This window comes from Camellia sinensis, chromosome 4 (genome assembly GCF_055761805.1).
Source record: "Camellia sinensis isolate YWXY chromosome 4, ASM5576180v1, whole genome shotgun sequence".
NCBI lineage: Eukaryota > Viridiplantae > Streptophyta > Magnoliopsida > Ericales > Theaceae > Camellia > Camellia sinensis.
In genome coordinates this window covers 205,787,557-205,810,018 of record NC_138964.1, presented here as the reverse complement: position 1 = coordinate 205,810,018, position 22,462 = coordinate 205,787,557, and the positions used below count along the sequence as shown (strand labels likewise).

At 38.0% G+C, this 22,462-nt stretch overlaps 1 protein-coding gene across 1 annotated transcript in view; it reads right to left on the bottom strand.

Moving 5' to 3' along the window:
* Positions 1–368: 368 nt before the first annotated feature.
* LOC114307183 (protease Do-like 7) overlaps positions 369–22,462 on the bottom strand; it is a 35,619-nt gene continuing 13,525 nt past the window's right edge. The window contains exons 11-24 of the mRNA XM_028252578.2: positions 21,763–21,870; positions 20,991–21,071; positions 16,697–16,746; positions 16,281–16,446; positions 9,278–9,793; positions 8,668–8,850; positions 8,433–8,538; positions 7,054–7,224; positions 6,820–6,899; positions 6,516–6,743; positions 2,858–3,073; positions 2,345–2,502; positions 1,958–2,069; positions 369–975 (exon numbers count right to left, since the gene is read on the bottom strand). Coding sequence (XP_028108379.2) covers positions 799–975; positions 1,958–2,069; positions 2,345–2,502; positions 2,858–3,073; positions 6,516–6,743; positions 6,820–6,899; positions 7,054–7,224; positions 8,433–8,538; positions 8,668–8,850; positions 9,278–9,793; positions 16,281–16,446; positions 16,697–16,746; positions 20,991–21,071; positions 21,763–21,870 — 2,352 coding nt within the window. The 3' untranslated portion in view covers positions 369–798. The remainder of the gene's footprint in view (positions 976–1,957; positions 2,070–2,344; positions 2,503–2,857; positions 3,074–6,515; positions 6,744–6,819; positions 6,900–7,053; positions 7,225–8,432; positions 8,539–8,667; positions 8,851–9,277; positions 9,794–16,280; positions 16,447–16,696; positions 16,747–20,990; positions 21,072–21,762; positions 21,871–22,462) is intronic.

Below are 22,462 nucleotides of genomic sequence, written 5' to 3'. Positions count from 1 at the left end.
AAGACGTGAAGAAGAAAGTTCAATATATATGACGAGTTGTTTATCTGTGTATTCATCAAGTTCTATGGATTCTAAGCTGTAGAAGGATCTAACAACGGTTAAGGTATGAAGAAAAAAGTTCAGTATATATGTCGAGTTGTTTATTATAGTTTTCTGCATAACAAACCCAGCTTTATTTATGCATTTGACCAAAAATTTTAATCTCAAAGACGTGGCCATGGCACCAACTTGGCCAATATAAAATGCTTAACAAACCCATCTTTCTTTATGCATTTGACCAAAAAAATTCTAACCTCAAAGATGTGGCCATGGCACCAACTTAGACAATACAAAATGCTAGTTCAAGAAAAATGTCAAATGGTCTATAGTTCTGAAAAATTCTGAATATTTTATTTTATGCATTTCAATCATTCAAATTTAGGGCTAGTTTGGCATGTACTAAATAAGTCAAAAAGTCAAAAAGTTACTATCTTATTTAAGTCACATCATCTTATTTAAATCACATCACCTCTCTAACATATCACATCAAACCCAAGCCAAACCCAACCCAAACCCACCAATAAGTCAAAAAGTACAATTTTTTAGGGCATCCCAAACCAACCCTTAACTTGTGATATCATTCAAATGTAATTTTTCAAATAATAAATCAATACTCCCTCCCAGACAATCGTCAATTACATTTAAGCAAGTATTGCCTGATACGAGCCTCTCCTGGTATATTTAACATCTACTACAGGCAGCACAAATCCCAATTCTCAAAACAATTTTTTACCCGATATAATCAGAAGAGTATGTATATCATGCAATACCACGGTCTAATGATTTGATTATTTTACGCCGCCACATTGCAGTGTCGGCATCAAACCTCACCTCCCATGTGGGCCAGTAGTGCAAATCCTGCTTCAATGTTAGTACCCGAGGCTTCCCATTTAAGTGGACCGTCCTCACCCGAACAAACTCCCCATCCTCTATTTCCTGTTAATAAAAAGATACAAATTTATGATCTGAAGATTAAATATTTTCCACGTATGATGACCCTACGTTTTATAGTTCTGACATCTTCGCCAAAAAATGACTCTTTAGGAAAATGAACTTTAAATGTGTAGTTGTATGTCCGTGATCATATAAAATTAAAACGGAAAAACCATTCTACATTCGAGTAATTTGGCCCTAGGGCACTTCACACCTAACATTCAAAAATAGACAAAATATTAGCTTCGGACTAAACTGCTACCATTACAAATTCCGTCCGAATTGATGGACATTGTGACACACCCAACCCGGTCTCCCCTCCCCCACTGCATGTGAATTTCTAGTATTTGCAGACAGAAAGCATACATGGCTTGATAATTACAAGATTTAGAAGGCCTCTCAAGTTCAGGCCTAATGAACAACCATGGAAGTCCTTCATGCCTTACAACTAGGAAACACCTCCAATGTGTACCTCGTGCATGAAGTCTCCAAAATACTAAGGGGTGCATGAAGTCTCCAAAATACTAAGGGGCTGTTTGGGATGACCTAAATAAGTGTACTTTTTATCTTTTTATGAAAAGATGTGCAGAAAAGTAGAGAAGTGATGTGATGGAAAAAAGATAAAAAAAAATAAAAAGATGGATTATATTGGAGTTGCCAAACTTGGCCTAAATTCAGATACCGTTCCCATCCTAAAGTAGAAAGCTAAAACCACTTTTTTGGCATAATTTACCATGGTAGTTATCAAAGAGTTTGATGGTTCAAATTTTTTTTTTTTTTTTTGGGAACAAATTGATGGTTCAAATTCAATGGGAACTTCATGTGTCATGAATTTTTATAATAAGTTGCAAGTGACTTCCAGACTAAAAAAAAAAAAAAAAAAGAGAGAGAGAGAAAGAAAAAGAAGAAGGAAAGAAAGGAAAAAGAAAAATGAATATTCTAGTCCACAAGCATGTCTCAGGTAAAGACGGGATGATATACATACCTTTGTCACATCAACAAAAGCATCTAAATCTGGAGTTGGTTTCCCATTGACTTCAACAATCCACTGAAGAGCATACAAACCATATCTATGTACTGGACTCCCATGGCACCATCTGGAAAATTTTATAACTTACCATAAGTTTTAAGAATAGCAAAATATTTGAAAAAGTAGACTCAGTGGTTATAATTAACATAGGAGATGTTGGTTATATAAGCATCTGCTCCTAATTTCACATGAATAAATGTAAAAATTGGTCCAGCTAAAGTTATTGCCTATGCTTCAGCGTTGACATCAAAAAGGGCCACAAAGTGAAAGTTTGAGTTGACCAGTTTGGAAATCTTGGAATGAATAAAAGCCTTCGCATAAAAGTAAGACCAAAACCCTCACCTTGCCACATACACACCATGGCCTTCTTTAGGAAGAAATCCGAGAGCGCGCACTGCCGGGTGAGGATCCTGGACAATGCACCCACACCAATTTATAACTCGTGTTGTGCCATTCCCACCCCTCACATCTGTTCCAACAAGAATTTCGATTTCCCGTCCCTGCCAGACCATAAAGACCATGCATGAAGATGATTTTCTATACAGTTCTCCTTTGATATGAGCAATTGGTGACTAATATGATGTGAGACATGGTTGACCACGCACACACTTTAAAGGAAGCTTTTTTGAATGATAGGTTCACAAAAATGCCATTTGTCCCATTTGACAAACTTTATTTGGGAATTGGGCATGCACTAAAATATAAATTTGAAGGAGGGTAATATTGAAAAAGTGATGATCAAATTTTCTGAATTTTGGAACTTGGATACATAAAATGGGACTTCCAAAAAAAGAAAAACACATAAATTTGAGAGAGAAAAATGAAAACCAAATGCAGCAAAGATAGTCCGCTCACCTGACGGAAAATAGTCATGTTAAGCTTCCCATCAATTTCATCACATTGGTCTAATGCTTGGCAAGCATCTTCAATGTCACGAAAGCATGTGATTGGCTCTTTATTAATTGCCAATACCATGTCACCTTGTTCTAATAGGTTTTCAGCCTTTGATCCAGCAAAACAACCTTTAACACGTAAGACTTGACGTCTAATTGGATCTTTCTTAACAAGAGCCTACATTACAACATCCACAAAGTAATGAGTAACTACAAAAATGCAAACGTGCAAGCATTTTACCATATTTTACAAGCATAAGTGTTTTTAAATACAATCCAAACACAATAAGCAAGTAAGAGAACTACCAAGTGATGATCATATGATTGTTTATGACAGATTTGAGAAGCAACATAAAAACATAGCACTTTTTCCTTCTTTTTTCCCCTTTGGTAGTGGGGAAACACGACCTCATCAAGCTAAGAAGCATGGACACTTTTAACAAGTTGGCGTGTCTGTGCCGTGTCCGTGTCGGAAACCGAACACTTTTCCGACACGTGTCCGACATTTATTCAAACATTTCCTATTTTTTTAAAAATTGTTTAAATCCGGATACTTGGAAGACACATGTGTCCATTGCTTAAATGCACGTGTCCATTGATCAAACACACATGAAACTAATTATAAATTTAAACAAAATAATTTAGAATACAATGATAAAAGAAAATTAATGTCAATTTATAAAAACTAGTGTTATATTGAATTTATTTATTGTCTTAGAATGATATATTTTATATATATGACATATAATAAATATATATAATTATATATTTTGTGTGTCCCCCGCTTGTTGTGACTTGCATTTTTTAAAAAATTGCCGTGCTGGCGTGTTTGTATCGTATTCATTTTTTCTTTTTTGGACAAATTACATATACCTCCCTCGAGGCTTAGCTAAATTACAGATACTCTCTGAGGTTTCAGAAATTACATCCTGCCCCCTAAGGTTTGTATTTTCATAACAATTTGCCCCCTGAGGTTTATATTTCATAACAAATTACCCCCTAATTTCTTATGCAAATATAGTATTCAGGGGGGAATTTGTAATTTTTCAAATCTCATAGGGTATCTGTAATTTAGCCAAACCTCGAGGGGGTATATGTAATTTGCCCTTTTTTTTTTTTTTTTTTGATCAGCAAAGAAAAATTTCATTAACAGCATGAAATTAAAGGTACAGGAAGATGACATGCATCGAGAGAGATTCGGAAAATACAAATTACCCCTACTACTGCTACTCGCATCCACACAACCAACCCCTTGGCCTCACAATTTTTTTTTTAAAAATAAAAAAAGTTCAGAAGGACTTAACTAGAAAATAAAATATATAAATCTCCACAAAAACAACCCACAAAATTTCATGAGTCCGTACTTCTTAGTCGTCGAGGAATCATTATTTCCAATGACCCATTTCCTTAGTATGAAGTAAGCAACACAAATCATATGTGACCATCCAACTCCGTTAAGTAAATTTCAGTTCATAACAAAAATTAGAATACATGGTGTGCAGACACACCCACAGATAGGCAACAAATCCAAACCTTCCTCCATTTTCCAATCTCAGCCACGATGGAACTCTTGAATATAGAGCCATCAGTTACGTTCGTTTCAACGAGTAAATCATAACCAAAATCAGAAATTGTTTAGTGGTTCAATGCATTCCATGTCCTCAAACAAAATCTGCTGTATACATGTCATCCGTTCATAGGTTTCTCTGCCTGAGCCTTTCTTTTTTTTTTTTGGTGCTTCGGAAATGCTTAAAACAACACAAACAGCAGAAAAACAAGAAAAATCAAAGATCTAAGATCTTTGATACTCTCTTCCCAAAAGATCAGTCACCACCAGGCTCCTAACATCATCTGGAGCATCTTCCATCACAAGCAAAGGTTCATCTTGATTAGCACCTAGATTGGCCAGCTTATCAGCACACATGTTGCCCTCCCTCACTATAAGCTGAATTGAACATCGGCACCGACGGATTAGATGTTTCACATCCTCCACAACGCTTCTTAGTGCACCATTTACTGCAGGTTTTGTCTGCGTCAGCTCTACTGCTTTGGTTGAATCCGTTTCTATCATCACATCAACATAACCTTTTTCCAAAATGATTGTAAGGCCTCTGTAAATGCCCCACAGCTCTGCCTCTAGGCTTGTGCATTCCGCCAATTTGCCAAAATAGCCATACAGCCAAATTCCTGTGTCGTCACTGAATATTCCCCTGGGTCTCCTTGAGCACATCCATCTGTATTCTATGTTGTACCTGCTTTTCAGAGGACCCCAGTGTACATGACCGAAACCATCGAAGTTGCCTCTTCCTTCTTTGCATATTATAGCAAACTCCCAAGTTTTCAATACGCAACACTCAATCCCTTATTTGTATCCCAACCACTCATCTAAATATCTGCATATTCCGAGCATGTTCTAGCAAATAATCTCACTTGAACAATAGTCAAGGAAACAGATTTGTGAGTGGATCAGTTGTTCGTAAACTAATAGGAGCATGGTAGACACAGAATTTGAACATCTATAATGGTAAATATCATCACACCCCAGTGTAAATTTTAAATCTCAGATCATATTCAAGCTGTTCTTGGAGAAATTATCAAACAACCAATCTATGGTTGCACACCGCCTCTGCTGGCTTGAGTTACTTTATTTTGCCTGGCAGATTTGTTTTCTTTCATTCATTTACCTCTTTGTTTCTTTTAGTTATTCCTTTATGTTCCTTATATCCCAGCCATATATAATTCCTCAATTGGTGTCGAAAAAATCTTATCCACAATTAATTATAAATACAAATAATGAAAGGAGCTTTTGCACAAATGAGAAATTAATACAAAAGGAAAGTGGTCATAATAATCAAGTCCGGATACAAACACACATGTGACGTGCACACACACAAGGAGTCCCGTGAAAGCAAGTACTGATTATCATAATCTGTCACTGCCTTTCACTCATCGAATACACAATGGACATTGAAAAGATTTCAAGTTTCTCTAGAGTAACTAGTAATTACTAATGTAACCTAAGAAGTATGGACAATTCTAAGAAGATGACATATCGTATCCGACTCTCATTGGACATTTCTAGACACTCAATGGACACTTTTGACAAGTATCATATCTAACACACTCCCAAACATGTCTAACTATTTTTTTTTATATTTTTAGACTTGGGATACTTGGGAACATGTATTAATCGATTAGACATACATAACACACATTACAAGTTTAAACAAAATGACTTAGGATCTAATGTTAAAAAAAAAACTACGTAGATATATAATCTATTCTGCTTTAAACTTTCAAAATCTGTGTTGTGGTGTATATTTTTATTAATTTAAAAAAAAAAATATGCATATATATAACACATGATAAATATATAAAATTATATATTTTACACATGTTCCCCACGTGTCATGTTCAACATTTTTTGAAATTATCATGTCGGAGTGTCTGTGTTGTGTCACTTGTTTGTATCCATGCTTCTTAGCCTACGACATTCCTAGATGGTGTCAATTAGCGAAACTCTAACTCCAAAGCATTTCTAGATACCAAAGCAAAATGCAACCCTCTTGAATGCATAAAAGAGAAAAAAGAAATAGATTTCTGCAAGGAAGAAAGTGTACCTGTACCCATTTGTCACTCAATCCAAAGCTACGGGCCTTGGAAAGCAAAGTAGGATAAAATTCAACCTCTAAGATCCTGACAAGAGGCATTGGCCTTTTGATGCCATTTATGAGAAGATTTGATCCATTTCCACCAGATATGATTTTGTCAAGGACTTGGCTGATTGTATAAACTGGAATACCTCTGACAAATTGATGATCTTCTGATGAACTACAACCATATTTTAGCTGTAATTGGGAATGGAAAAATCAGAACAATTTTTCTCGATGAGACAGGTCACAAGGAAGAGCAAACATGACAAACCTGAGTTGAAAAGCTTCCCCAGATAGCCTGAACCCTTCCATGCTCATCAGTTAGCACACCAGAAAATGTACCACCGAAGTCTGAAACTCGCATGAGATAATGTCATGACAAACTTATTGGGGGGAGACGGAGGGAAAATAAAACAAAAAAAAAAAGAAAAGAAAAAAGAATACAAAATACAATCAACATTTGAACAATTAAGATTCATTTCAAGCAGTAAAAACTCCAAGTTACCAGTATCAAGCTCAATGACTTCCATATTGGTTGCTCTGAAGCGTGGACAATCGGCAGACCCAATATTCAAAGCAGCAAAAGGGTTGGTGACAACAGATTTCCTTGATGTAGCTTGCAGGCTCCTACTTAACCCCACAAGAATGACTGCATCTCCACGTCGCAGCGGAGGTTCTGTCATGCAATCAAATCTTCAATTGAAAGGGATAAATAACTTAAGGAAAATGCTAATGACTGCCCAATGGGTGGTCATTAACCTCCATGTACATGTAAAAAGTGTACAGAATAATAGAAATATAAGAAAGTTAGGAATATGATCAATAACTTAAAGTGTATATGAATAACAAAAGGTGCAGTGAGATTGAAACTAGTTTAGGTATTTTATCCACCTTAACATCCCAGTGGGCTGTCATTAACATGATCAATAACTTAAATATAACATATCATCGCTGCACTTTGAAACATATAAACAAATAAAATTTATTAGTAAAAATAGAATTATTATATCAAAAAAGGCACCAAGGAGGTGCCGAATCCATATACAAAAGGCTTAAATCGTTATGCAAAGAACTCCTACTCCAGAAGTACTTCAACAAAATCCAAAAATAGGTTCACCCCCCCCCCCCCCCCCCCCCAGGACACCACCTATACAAAATAAGACCCCAAAAAAGGCTCTTAATTCTCAAAAACAGTATCTCTTTCCCCTCAAAAGTTCTTCTATTCTGTTCACTCTAACTGAAAAAGAATAAATTCAGGTTTTATCTGTCTTTCTATTACCATTAATACAACAAAGTATCAGCAAACTCTAAATAACTCTCAAGAGAAGGGCGAACCCTCTCTTCAACACAACCAAACAAGAACTTTAAATTTTAATCTTTAAAGCAACTCTAGGGTCTTCTATTCCCCAAATACACCACATCAAGCAACGAGCAACATTACAACAAAATTCGATTTCCAAAACGGGCCTTAGATTTCCAAATCCCTTTCCAAGAAAATTTCACCAAACTGCGCCCTCACTAAGCATTCATAATAAGACTACACCTCAAATTTCCTAGTTTTGGATACAAATCTCATCCTTTCATCTCCCCCTCACCTTACTCATCTTGTATAAGTTCTCTAGGAACTTCATCTCCTCAACAAATTTCACAATCCTCGGCTCAAAATGTACATAGGAGCCATGTTCTCTCCATACGTCCCATCGACAGTTCAGTTAAATTTTGTTTCTTAGTTAAAAGCGCATGCCCATACTTGGGTTTTTCACTTCATGCCTATTTTTATAAAATAACGCTTGCACCCAAAATAAGTATTTTAATGGAATCTGGCCAAAATATGCCATATTCATCAACAGAAATCAAGGGATCAATAAAAAAAAGTACGCCTACCAGGAAGAAGTTCAGCAGCACGAACTGCTGAGGCACCAACAGCTCCCAGAGCAGAAGGGTCATATGCAACAAGAGCAAAATTATGAACAGGATGGAGAAAAACCACCTGCAGTGGAAGTTGCTTTACTTATCAAAAAAGAGGAGGAAAAAAAAAAAAAAACTGTAGGAAAAGTATGTGGCTAAATCACAACAGATGACAACAGTTATTAGTCTTGAACAAAATTTAGAAGTTTACCTCTCCAGGGATTTCAATTGGAAAGGCAGCAAAAGAAAGCATCACATCAGACACGGATATCGCAACAGTGTTTTTGTCAACAGCAACCAATCCCATATTATGAGAATGGTATATAACAACACCAGTTCCAAAAAAATGTTGTGAGTGCACACCATCAAGCATGCATGAAGGAGGTACATGAACCTGCAAGTTTTCACATCAGGTGAGCTAGTACTCATAAGATTATACTAATAAGAGAAAGCAAGACACTCATTCGTTGGTCTTTTTACACAGGTATAGCCAGCTTTTTTTATGCACCCCAAGCGTTTGGGCCTTTAGCTTTTTTTGGCTTTTTGGTCTCTTTAGCCAAAAATCCAACATCCCAAACCACCCTTAAAAAGTGTATTGAAATATGCGAAGTGTATAAATAATGTGTATGGGAATATGTGAAATGTGTAATGAAATTGTAACTTTTTTGCCATTGTGGTTCTTAACGAACACTCATTGGGCAGTTGTTAGCAGGGCCCATAAACAAAACTGGAGATGGCACAAGCAGGAACAAAAGACAACTAAACTAACCAAGGCAACAGATATGACAACAACACATCATATGGATCCTCAATAAAATTACCTCAAACATCACAAGAGTAGGCTCTATAACACGCTCAGCTACTGAAGCATTAGCTGCTACGGCTGCTGCACCTTGATAATCTCCTAAAATAGTATTTTCTAAGTTTGTTGAGTCTTCCAACTTCTCTTCTCTAGGCTCATGTAAGGAACCGTTAGCAACAATGCCATCAGCAGATGAATCCTCTTCTACTCGCCGTTTTTTCGTTCCAACATCAGAGTTGTCTCGAGAATTTGGTCCCTCGGCAACTTGTTCAGAACTAGTTTCCATATTGGAAATACCATCGGTCAATTCCTGACTGATATCTTGATGCATAAGCTCCATTAGATTAGCCCCACCAGTATCTAATGGAACTGTATAGTTTGAAAGACCTTGTTCAACATTATTCATGAGAAAGGACAAGAGTGGAGATTCAGGTGGCAAAGCAGGCTTTACCGTCCATAAACCAGTACTGTCATCACGATTGTAAATCTGAGGAGGGGCATACCATTCATGGCGATCAATTGTGACAAGGACTGACTGCAGAACAAAGAGGTAAGATAAAAATTTCTCCAACTCATAACCACGAAGAAATATACTTGCACACAGAAACAAAGTTGCATAGATACATAAATACACATGTTATTTTTATCAGCAACAACAAAGATATTATTAATAAAAGGAATAGAAAAGTATAATCAAGTGAGGAAGCTGTCCACCAAACAAAAATAAAAGAAATACAAAAACCATAACTAGTGACAAGCAACTATCCAATCCCTAGAAAACAAAAATAAAGGAATCCACTCAAAAGGAGATACCCTAGTCCAAAAAGAAGCTAATAACAAATTTGGTCACATATACCTCCCCAATTTTCACACAACTCCAAAGAGCATAGCTTTGTCATTTGATCCAAAACCTCTAAAATCAATGCACAGCATGTGAACACTAGGAGGGACCCCCCAAATCCGAATTCAACTGTGTTAGCCGAAACACCCACCAGCATAATGACAGAGTAATATGCTTTGTCACTCGATCCAAAACCTCTCAAATCAATGCAAATCATGTGAACACTAGGTACCACCCAAATCCGAATTCAACTCTGTTAGCTGAAACACCCTCCAGCATAATGACAAAGTAATAGGGCAAAAACAGATGAGCACACTACTCAACCCCCTTACACATGACAAACCATTGAGGGAGTAAACAACAATTTTGCCTTCTCTTTTGAACCATATCATTGGTATTAAGTTTCTTATGAACCAAGATCCATGCAAACACTTTCACCCTCAGGAGTACATATGCACTCCAAATGAACTTACGAGGGACAACGATTGGAAAATTAGGTTCATCAATGATCTTATCCCAAAATAAATAAATGATTGGCAAAAGAAAAACCCAAAAGAATGAAGAGTCCACAACCTATTATCATTAGAAGCACTTGACAAAAAGAACATTCTTGAGGATAGCTGATAACGAAACAAATTCGTTGATTTCACGGTCATTTAAGATTTCAAAAAAAAAAAAAAAGGAAAATTCAGGACAATTGATTAGAGCTGAAGGAAGTTTTAAGACGTTGTGGCTAGACTTATCCATGACCATGAACACTCATCAAAGCTAATCAATGGTTTCTTGACCCCAAATGCATCTTTTTCATATCTACCCAGAATAGGGTGTTAACAATGGTTCAAAGAATAGAATTACAGAGTAGAATCTTCAAATTCATCACCAACTTTATAAAATGCTCCTGCAATATAGCCCATTAAGCTCATTCAAAGATGTGGAACCCTCTCACTTAAGGAATTATTATCATTATCGAGAAAATTTTAGATTTTATAGAACCTATGTACATTAACTAAAGGAAATGAGCATAGAAAAATGTAAACGTTGTATCAGGAATTATAGGCATAGAATCTAGATTCAACATCATTTCACAGTTCTATAAACACCACTACATGACCATTTCCCTGATATATGTGTGAATATTATGTTAATTATGGAAATGAATATTAGATTGATTGTATTTTCTATTTCAGATTAGGGTTAGGATTGCTATATATATTGGTTGTAATCTTTGTATTAGCACAATTTGAATATATACAAGTTTATTCAGAAACTTACATGGTATCAGAGCTACGTTCATAACGCTAGCCGTTTGATTTATGAATTCTTCTTTTGGTTTCTGAATCACGAATTGATTGAGTTCTCTCTCTCGATTCACGGTCGGTTGAAGCTTTCTCTCCCTTGTTCCGTCTGGTTTGAAGTTCTGGGTCATCTGGTCAGCATCATTGGCTCACGTGGTTCATAATCGAACTGTGTAGGTGGGATTTCTGGTTCGTCAAACTCACCTGAAGCTTGCATCTCTTTTTCTGGTTCAAATTTCGATCGCGACTCCCTCTCTCTAGGTCTAATCACAATCACGAGTCTCTATCTCTGCCTCAGCGAGGTCGTGACATCATCTTGGTTCAGCTTCGGGGTCTCAGTCTCTGCCTCTGTTGTTCGCAATCTCTCAGGATTGCGTGTCGATTGAAGCTCTGTGCTTCATTGTTGGTATTGACGAAGCTCCTCGTCTTTGGTCTCATCTCTGCTCTGTGGTCACTAAGCTCTCTCTCTTGTATTGGCTCTCTGATCTTAGTCCACCAGATTTTGTCCTTATTACACTTTGACCACATCAATAGTAATAGTGTGTGTAATATATTGTGTGATCTGGTTCTAGTTGTTTGGGATTATTATATTTTGACTCATCAGTTCTTGGTTTATTACACTCAAACCCCTCACCTCTCTGGTTATTACGATGTCTTTGGCTTTTGATGAGTGTGCCTTCTGCCATCAGAGGGGCCATTGGAAGTACCACTGTCTCAAAAAGTGACGTTTGCCTGCCTCATCTTTTTAACAGTCTCAGAACCAATTTTGGGCTCCTCCTACTGCATCTACTTGCTCCGACTCCTGGTCCTGACTTGGCTTCCTTGACTGCTCAGATTAGTCAGCTTCAACATATATTGTCTACCTCCCAAACATCCCCATCTGCCTCTGTTGTTTCTTTTTTTCATTTAGGTTTGCTTGGGTCTTCTTCAGGTATTTCTTCGTCTATCTGACTTTTTGACTCTGATGCCTCGCATCATATGACTCATCATCTCTCCTTACTTCAAAATTGTACTTCTCCTCCCTTTCCTATTACTGTCAATACTACTAATGGGTCTAGTATGTCTGTTATATCTGTTGGGTCTGTCCTACCATCTGCTATGTCTACTGTCTGTGTCTCTATTCCATCTGTCCTTTATGTTCCTCCGTTATCTGTCAGTTTATTATCTATTAGTCAGCTTGATGTCTCTGGCTTTGATGTTATTTTTTCTTCTTCTATGTGTTCTGTGTAGGATCAAATGTCTAAGCAACAGATTGGGACCGGCCATAGAGTTGGAGACCTTCATGTGAAGGAGAGCTTGCATTTGCCCATGACAACCTCTTTGACTGCCTTTTCCTCTTTTCAGTTAGATTCTCTATCTAGTTCTTTCTACTTGTGGCATTCTAGATTAGGGCATTTGTCTGCTGATCGTTTACTGTCTTTAGCTCAGTCTGATATATTGGATAAAGTTTCTCCTAGTAAACTTACTGAATGTTGGGGGTGCAAACTTGCCAAAATGACAGTCTTACCTTTTCATAAAAGTACTTCTATATCTGATACACCATTTTCTTTAGTTCATACTAATGTTTGGGGCCCTTCTCCTGTTCTCACCAAAGAGAGTTCTACATACTATGTGTCATTTGTTAATGACTGCACCCGTTACACTTGGGTTTATCTTATGACTCTTAAGTCTGACTTCTACCAAATAGACCGTATTTTTCAGTCTATGGTTACTACACAGTTTGGGTCTACTATTAAATTGTTGCGGTTTGACTTGGGCGGGAAATACTTTAAAACTGATTTTTGTGAATATTTGGCCAAATTGGATACCATTCACCAAACTTCTTATACTGATACACCTGCCCAAAACGGTCGAGCTAAGCGTAAACACCGTCATTTCCTTGAGATAGCTAGGTCTTTCCTTTTCTTTGCCTCCATTCCGGCTCCGTTTTGGGGTGAGACAGTTCTAACTGCTGCTTTTCTTCTCAACCGTATGCCTACCCCCCTTCTTTCTGGTCGGTCTCCTTATGAGGCTCGGTTTTCTCAACTTCCCAATTACTCCATCCTTCGTGTGTTTCGATATGCTTGTTTTGTCCTTTTATCCTGTAAAGATAAGACCAAACTTAGTGCCTAGTCTGTCTTATGTGTCTTTTTGGATTATAGTCTCACTCAGAAAGGTTATCGCTATTATGGCTTTGTTTCCCGTCACCTTTATGTCTCCCGCCATGTTGCCTTTCTCGAACGTCTACCTTACTTTCAACTTCCTCCTCTCACCGCCCCAATTTTCAAAGAGTATTTGGTTCATATTGATCTGTTTCCTTCTGAGATCCCGTTTGATGAGTACATCTCTACAATTCCTCCTGAGCTTGTTCCATTTTCTCCTCCTGCTTTACCTCTAGCTGCTTCTCTTTCGGTCTCTTCTCCTCCTCCGTTGTTAGTTTATTCTCGTCGCAAGGCTCCTCCTCCACCAGTTGTCTCTGCTCCTGCTGCTGATGCTGATCCTCCTGCTTCTGACGACTCTGATCCTGCTGCACACTAATATCCTACTAGAGCGCGTCATCCTCCAAACAGGTTGGGTTAGTCTAATACAAGTTTTTCTACTTCCTATCGTACTTTTTTGTCTGCTATTCACTCTTTTTCAGAACCTTAGTCTTACAAGAAGGCCTATCAGGATCCTTATTGGGTTCAAGCTATGAAGGATGAGTTGTCTGCTTTATAGAAAACTAGTACTTGGGAGTTGATTCCTTTGCCTGTTGGTAAGAATCTGGTTGGTTGCAAATGGATCTACAAAGTCAAGACTCATTCTAATGGTTCTCTTGAGAGCTACAAAGCTCGTCTAGCTACCAAAGGTTTCTCACAGGAGTATAGTATTGATTATGAGAAGACCTTCGCTTCTGTTGCCAAGATAACTATTGTTCGTACTTTGATCTCTGTTGCTGTTGTTCGTTCTTAGCCTCTTTATCAGATGGATGTTAAAAATGCTTTCCTTAATGGCCATCTCACTGAGGAGGTTTACATGCGTCCTCCCCTTGGCCATCACCATTCCTCTGGATAGGCTTGTCGCCTTCGGCGTGCTCTGTATGGTCTAAAACAGTCTCCCCGTGCTTGGTATGATCGCTTTCAGACAGCTGTTACTGAGCTTGGGTTTCATCCACGCAGGACTCTGCTTCATTTCTTCTCCACACCTCTACTGGATTTGTTACATTATTACTGTGTGTAGATAATATGATCATCACTAGTTTTGACTCTTCTGCTATCTCTGAGGTCAAGCAGCATTTTCCGCACCTTTAAAATAAAGGATCTAGACCCATTGCAGTATTTTCTCAGTGTTGAGGTAGCTTCTTCTCCCAAGGGCTACTTTCTATCTCAGGCCAAGTATGCCAATGAGGTTATTCATCATGCCGGTCTTACTGACACTAAGATTTCTGATACTCCCATGGAGCTTAATGTAAAGCTGAACACTACTGATGGTGTTCTTCTGGATGATCCTACTTTATATCGAGAGCTCATGGGTTGCTTAGTCTATCTGACGGTTACTCGTCGTGATCTTGCCTATGTTGTTCATGTGGTTAGCCAATTTGTCTCTGATCCTCGCTCTATCCATTGGGCTGCTTTGATTCAGATTCTTCGCTATCTCCAGGAAACTACATTTCAGGGTTTACTGTTGTCTTCTATTTCCTTTTTGGACTTGGTAGCTTATGCTGATTCTAATTGAGCTGGTGATGTCACTAATCGCAAGTCCACTTCTGGCATCTGCATGTTTCTTGGTGATTCATTGATCTCTTGAAAGGCCAAGAAACAGACCGTTGTTGCGCGTTCCACTATCGAAGTTGAGTACTGTGTTATGGTTCATGCCACTGCTGAGATTGTTTAGTTTCATTGTCTCTTAACTGGGTTGGGTGTCCCTCAATCTTCTCCGACCTCCTTTTACTATGACAACCGCAATACTATTCAGATTGCATATAACACTGTCTTTCACGAGCGGACGAAGCATATTGAGATTGATTGTCATTTTATATGTCAGCATCTACAGTCTGGCTCCATCTCGCTTCCTTTCGTCTCTTCGGCATTGTAACTTGCTGATTTATTTATGAAGACTACACCACTACTCGCTTTCAGTTTCTTCTTGGCAAACTCTCAGTGTTTTTTGCTAAAACACCTTGAGTTTGAGCGGAGGTGTGAGAATATTATGTTAATTATGGAAATGTATTTTAGATTTGATTGTAAATATTAGATTGATTGTGTTTCCTATTTTAGATTAGGGTTAGGATTGCTATACATATTAATTGTAATCTTTGTATTAGCACAATTTGAGAAACTTTGTATATATTCAAATTGTGCTAATACAAAGATTACAACCAATATATATAGAAATCCTAACCCTAATTTGAAATAGGAAATACAATCAATTTAATATTCACAATCAAATCTAAAATACATTACCATAATTAACATAATATTCTCACAATATGGGAGTATCAAGATCACTTTAGTCCTTTAAGAACTTTAATTATTATATTAATAAATTTCAAAATGCCTGATCCAATAGTATATGAGTTTTGCTTGTCAACCCTCTTCTTCCACACCTCGTTCTTCTCCATTCTGCAACTCGACAGATCACATGGTATCTATCATGGAACTATAGTGACACTTCTACTGCATACAGTAAGCCATAACTTGCTAATTTCTATGGAGGTCTTTGGCCAAAAAGTTATTGTAAGAAAATTTATTAATATACTCACTTTTGACAATAAACGGTAAATCCATACAGTTTATTCAATCAAGTAACCATGCCAATTGAAGTAGACTTATGCAAAGGTAAAGAACAAAAACTGTTTTTAGCCAAGTGATATCCATTGACTGAAAAATACCCAGCAGGAAGGTTTGGAAAAAGATAATAATCAATACCTTTCTTCGATGACGATCCATGTAACTTATATATTCCAATGGCACTCGAGCACCCCTAGCCAGCTTGGAAAGAACAGAAATTAGGTCGGCAAGTCGTGATATTTCCTCACGTCCAAATTTTTTAATAATGGCATGACGGGGAACTCCAGCTCTAAAAAGCATATATCTGCAATTGATATGTACAACTCTTTCCAGTGAGAAATTATAACAGAAATTTCGAGGTGATCTTTCTGCTCTAGATATCAAATAGTGGTGAACAGCTTCCTTGTTTCCTTCAGAAATATGACTAACGATACTCAGAGAAAGAGGCAATTGGACTGATATACGAACAGACAGAACAGTAAATAACAAAATTTAAACATGATCACAATTTAAGCCTTGAAAATGAAAACATGATGAGAGAAGGATAGACATACCCTGGTTCTGCAACATATACAAGGCCACAGTGGAAACGAAAATTTCTAGCCTGTCACCCAAAAAATAAAAAATATATTAAGGAAGAGACATAGAAGAGGACTAGTCAGGGACATTCACAATATTGAACAGAGTTGGTTATCTTAACAGCAGAAAAGCTATAACTAAGTGATAAACATACTGATCAACAGATCAAAATCAAATGAAAGTTAATTTTAATGTCTTTTCCAGCATCAAATCAAAGAATATCAAGATAACTAATGTTGAATGAGATGCCTGGATGAATTAGAAATTAGATCCTCAGAGAACTGGATGGAATGTGCCATCACCATGAAAACTGTGGTGGAATTAAGTAGGACCCTTCCCACTAGTGTAGGGGAATCAACTGTAACAAAAGCTACAAATTTGAGTAGGTCATTATTCCAAAATGAGATGATGTTCTTGTTCGATCATAAATTTATTAATATGACAAATATCAGATCCGTAACACAAATATGCCCAATTTTAAGAGCTTAGAAATCATATACCGGATGCAGTAAATGCATAAAAGGGATGAAATATTTCTTTGCAATGGAAAAAAATAAGAATGAGTAAGTAACATTTTCGTAATTATAGATTATCTGAAGTTAGAAAAAGCATTGAAAAAGATAAGTTCAAAAAACTTCAACAGCAGTAGGCATACAAAAGAGCCTTTAGGGTTTATTTTAAAATCAAGGGCCTTCAACATTTTTGTACCCAGCCAAAGCTACAAGTCTTACAGGGTATGCTTAATCAAAGACCCAAAAAGACAATCAACCAAATGGCAATTAGATTATTTTAAATAGCCAGATCTGGAGTTTTTATTGTATACGATGTACTTATTCTACAGACTTTTACAAATGGAATTTAAGGTCATCAAGAGGAGCAACAAGATAAAAATCAAAGGAACTCTAACTGAAACCATTTAGAGTGAACTAGGAACATGTTGCTCCTTCGTTTCTTAGACGTGCCCATTAGGTGACCATCCAATAGAAAGTGAGCGAAAACCACATCACAAATTCACTTCCATACCCCAATTTCACTTTCATATCCCAACATTCTAGGATGGTTTACTTATACATGTTTTCTAGCTTGTTCATATAATACAGCTGCTAAGAGAAAATGCACATAAGTCACACTACAATGAAATTTATATAACTTGTAGTATCTCTTACCAACTAAGTCATGAACACTGATAGTCTGTGTTAAAATCCACCTACTCTCCACCTACTTCACCCACTTAAACCTACTCCACTAAACCTAACCCACTACACCACTACCACCTCACCTACTCCACTAAACCTAACCCACTACACCACTACCACCTCCACTTCACCTACTCCTTACCTACTACACACTCACCCTCTTCTATATATAGGAATCATGAATCATTGTAATAAATATCAATACATGAATCAATAATACAATTCTTTATTTCTCTTTATACATTAAATTTCTACATGGTATCAGAGCCATAAGATTTAGGCCCGTATTTTGTTTTCTCACCGGCGGGCAGCCGGCCGGCAACCTTGCCTCCGCTGCCCGCTGGAATTTTGTACACATACCTTCACTTTCCTGCCTCTTCCAACTTTCTTACAACTGTTGTCCCATAGATGGGCTTCATATCTACCGGTCCATCTATGCCTTGTGACACCTCTATACTGTGAAGTCCTCTGTCCAAATGCATCAATGGACTTCCTATGGACAACCTGCTTCTGATCAAGCTTCTCAGACCCTCTTTTCTTCCCCTCCTTGAATAGTGTTTGGTACACCTCATGGCCTCTAAATGCATAGTAATCTGAGTATTGCTGGGCTAATAACGAAGGCCTCTCGAGCAACTGAGATGGGGCTTCATATTCCCTTGCCCATCCAGCATCCATAACCATCACTTTGTCACAGTCCATAACTGTGGGTATTCTGTGAGCTATGCTGATTATTGTAAACGACACAAAGTCCTCGCGAATGGTTTTCTGAATGACAACATCGGTCTGGGAGTCGACAGAAGCCGTTGCTTCGTCCATAAACAGAATCTTGCTGTGTTTTAGCATGACTCTCCCCAAGCACAGAAGCTGTCTCTGTCCCACACTCCAATTGTCTCCGCCATCAACCACTGATACATTGAGTTTTTCAGGCTTTGCAGCCACAACATCTTTTAGTGGTACTGTTTTTGTGCGAAGGGACAGAAATCATCACATTTCTCACCTTTTTTTCTTTTATTTTGTCCTCCACTTTACACCTCACATGCCTTCTCTCTGTCTAAACAATAATTTTCCACCATCTCCCTCTTTTTCTACACAATATTTTTGTACCACCGCCCACTCCATGATACCAATATCAAAAAAAAAAAAAAAACAAAAAAAAAAAAAAAAATTTCATTCCAGTTAATTTTTCTGCATTACCACACCTACCATTCAAGTTTGCCAAACACACTTGCTTTATTCATATCGGGACTCACCCCGATCACCATTTTACATCCAAAAAAAAAAAAAAAAAAAAAAAAAAAAAAAAAAAAAAAACAAACAAACAAACAAACAAAAAACAAAACAACCGCACCCACAGTGGGATTTTTCTTCTCTACTCTACTGCGGGTCTCTTCTTCTTGCTTTTCTCTTGATTGTCCCGTGACTGCCCAGCCTCCATGCTTCCTAGACCACCAAGCAAGTTGCCTCCTCCCTGCTCCTCCACTACAGCATATGGCGGCCCTCCAAATCGGAACATAACGGTGGCCTTCCGCTTCAGCTCCTTGTTTTCTGCCTTTAGCACACTTATCTCTGCTCGCGCATCCTTATACATGCGTTGGAGCAGAGCCAGCTGGGAGTTTAAATGCTGCACCTCATTTGTCCTACTCTGCAGCCGGTTCGACAAATTTGTGACCGCCGTCATGGTTTCCACGCATGACTTCAGAGTATACTGATTAGCCTCAATATCAGTTTGCATCGCCATTTTTTGCTCCACCGACCGCATCGGAAAGTTCAATGGAGCAAAACCAGAGGTGTTTGGTTGCGGTTCACTGGCCACCGCACCAGTTATTTCTCTTGTGGGCTCGTTCAGTTCTGGAAAGAGCGTGAGCAGGTTCTGGGTAGCTGGACGGGAAGAAGAGGCCATGTTTTTGGGTTGCTAAGTGTTTCAGAGAAGGGTTGGTTACCGGGTGTTTCAAGATTTGCAGAGACAAGCTCTCCGAGAGTTCAGAGGTTTCAGACTGGTATGCACAGCCTTCGCCTCAACCTTGTTTTAAATAGCCAGGGCCAGCCACGCGCATCGCGCGCCTCTTGCCACCAGCCGACAAACGGGCACGCAAGCCAAGGCGCCCACGTGTCTCGCCATCATGTCCGGCACACCTTTTGATGAATTGGGCACGCCTTTTGATGGCACGCCTTTTGACAAAATTGGGCACACCTTTTGAGGGTGCCACTTTTCCTTTATGGGTCCGACAAGACTCTGTAAACTGTCCCGACATTGATTCCGGTTAGCTCCTTTATGGGTCCGACAAGACTCTGTAAACTGTCCCAACATTGATTCCGGTTAGTTTCTACAAGGGTCCAGCAAGACTCCGTAAACTGTCACAACAACTGTCACAACAGTGTCTGTTACAACGGTCCGACATGACCCCGTAAACTGTCTTCTACATCGGTCCGACATGACCCCATAAACTGTCTTCTACATCGGTCTGACACGACCACACAGTGTCTGCTACAACGGTCCGACATGACCCCATAAACTGTCTTCTACATCGGTCTGACACCACCATCCAGTGTCCTCTACACCGTTATGACACCACCATACAGTGTCCTCTACATGGTTATGACACCCCCATACAGTGTCCTCTACAACGTTATGACACCACCATCCAGTGTCTTCACCAATGGTCTGACACGACCATACAGTGTCTCTTATCCTCTTTTATTTTTATGTATTTTCTTGTTTTGTTACTCTCTCCAAACTCAAGTTGGTTAGTTCCTATCCCCCTTGAGTTTGCGGGGGGCTGTTAAAATCCACCTACTCTCCACCTACTTCACCCACTTAAACCTACTCCACTAAACCTAACCCACTACACCACTACCACCTCACCTACTCCACTAAACCTAACCCACTACACCACTACCACCTCCACTTCACCTACTCCTTACCTACTACACACTCACCCTCTTCTATATATAGGAATCATGAATCATTGTAATAAATATCAATACATGAATCAATAATACAATTCTTTATTTCTCTTTATACATTAAATTTCTACAGTCTGATACTAAGCAAAAGCAGCAAAACCCAACCAACCTGTTGATATGAAAGAGGGTGTATCACAGCACCACTTACTTCCAAGAAGTAATCCGGAGTTATTGAGTGTAGATCCTTAACCTGAACATCAGCAGAACAAATTAAACTTGCACCAATACCGAATGAAAAGCAAAAAAGAAAAACAAGATGGTCAATCCTCAAACGGACCTTGACTAAGAATGGAGTCTAGACTAGCGTGGCACAAAATATTGTTTTAATCATTGTAACAAAATCCAACATGTGTTGGATACGGACACGGCTCCGACACTCTGGGACATGCTTGGGAGTGATCCCATCCTAATTGGAACCACAATTCTATCTCGACAGCAACATGGTTCTAAACCCAATTCGTGCTAACTAAATTACGGTTCTAGAGTGGAAACGTCACCCCAATGAGACATTCATGCATTTAAGAGTAGGATTCAACTCAACCGCGACTGAAAATATATTTACCAAAAAGAACATGACAGAACATATCTCTGGAATCTAGAAGAAAAATGCAAGGTCTTTACAGACTGACTTAAAAACTAACTGGCATCCAATTTTCCACAATATCCATTACCAATCATGCAGAGTATGCCAAAAAAAAATGGGAAGTAGTACATATAATAAGTCAAATCAACATCTCTTAACCATAGGCAATTTCATTATCTACCACAGCAACTTGTCACATCTACACAACAAGTAAACAACTATAGCACTCTGCCATAAATAAGAAAATATATACTGTACTTAACAAAAGCAACACAAAATGTGCAATATTAAATCTCACCGTCAAGTCTACAGTCAATGGTGTGCCACCCCTTTCAATCTGTAATTCAATGTTTCGGTCCACACTGTCATCAAGTAATGTTTCCAATTTTAGGAACTGAGTAATTACCTGCACTAACAATTTTGATATATCAAAAGACAAGTCATGCAGGTCATATTTCAGAAATTCAACATGAAAATTATGACTCGAATTCCACAATCCAGAAATCAGCATGCATTGGTTTCTGGAAAATTGAAACAGGTTACTTGAAACAAAGGCTGTTCAAAAAGTCTAATCCCAAACTTCACTATTATGAAACAAATGTAAAATAAGAAAAGAAATTTTACAAAATTATAAATCTAAATTTCAGCTTTGATAAACTTCCACAAATTAATTTCACCCCCTACTGATAAAGTTCAACATAATTTAGAAGTTTAACTCAAAATTTCATGTTTTAGTTTAAAATTCCTTTAGCATCCACAAAACAAGTCCAACAAGGCAAAATTAAAAAGAAAAAAATAATCATTGCAAGCTGGAGCCTGCAAAGATAGCCACAACTAAATTTTTAAATAAGTAAGAAAACAAAAAAGTTGAAGAAGAAAAAGGCAAGAGGAGCACATAGAGAAAGAACAATAAGTTTATATTTGTTCAAAATTTTCATTAAAAATAGAAAATGCAGCTTGGAAAAAAATAAATGTTCAATATAAAAAACATAATAGGA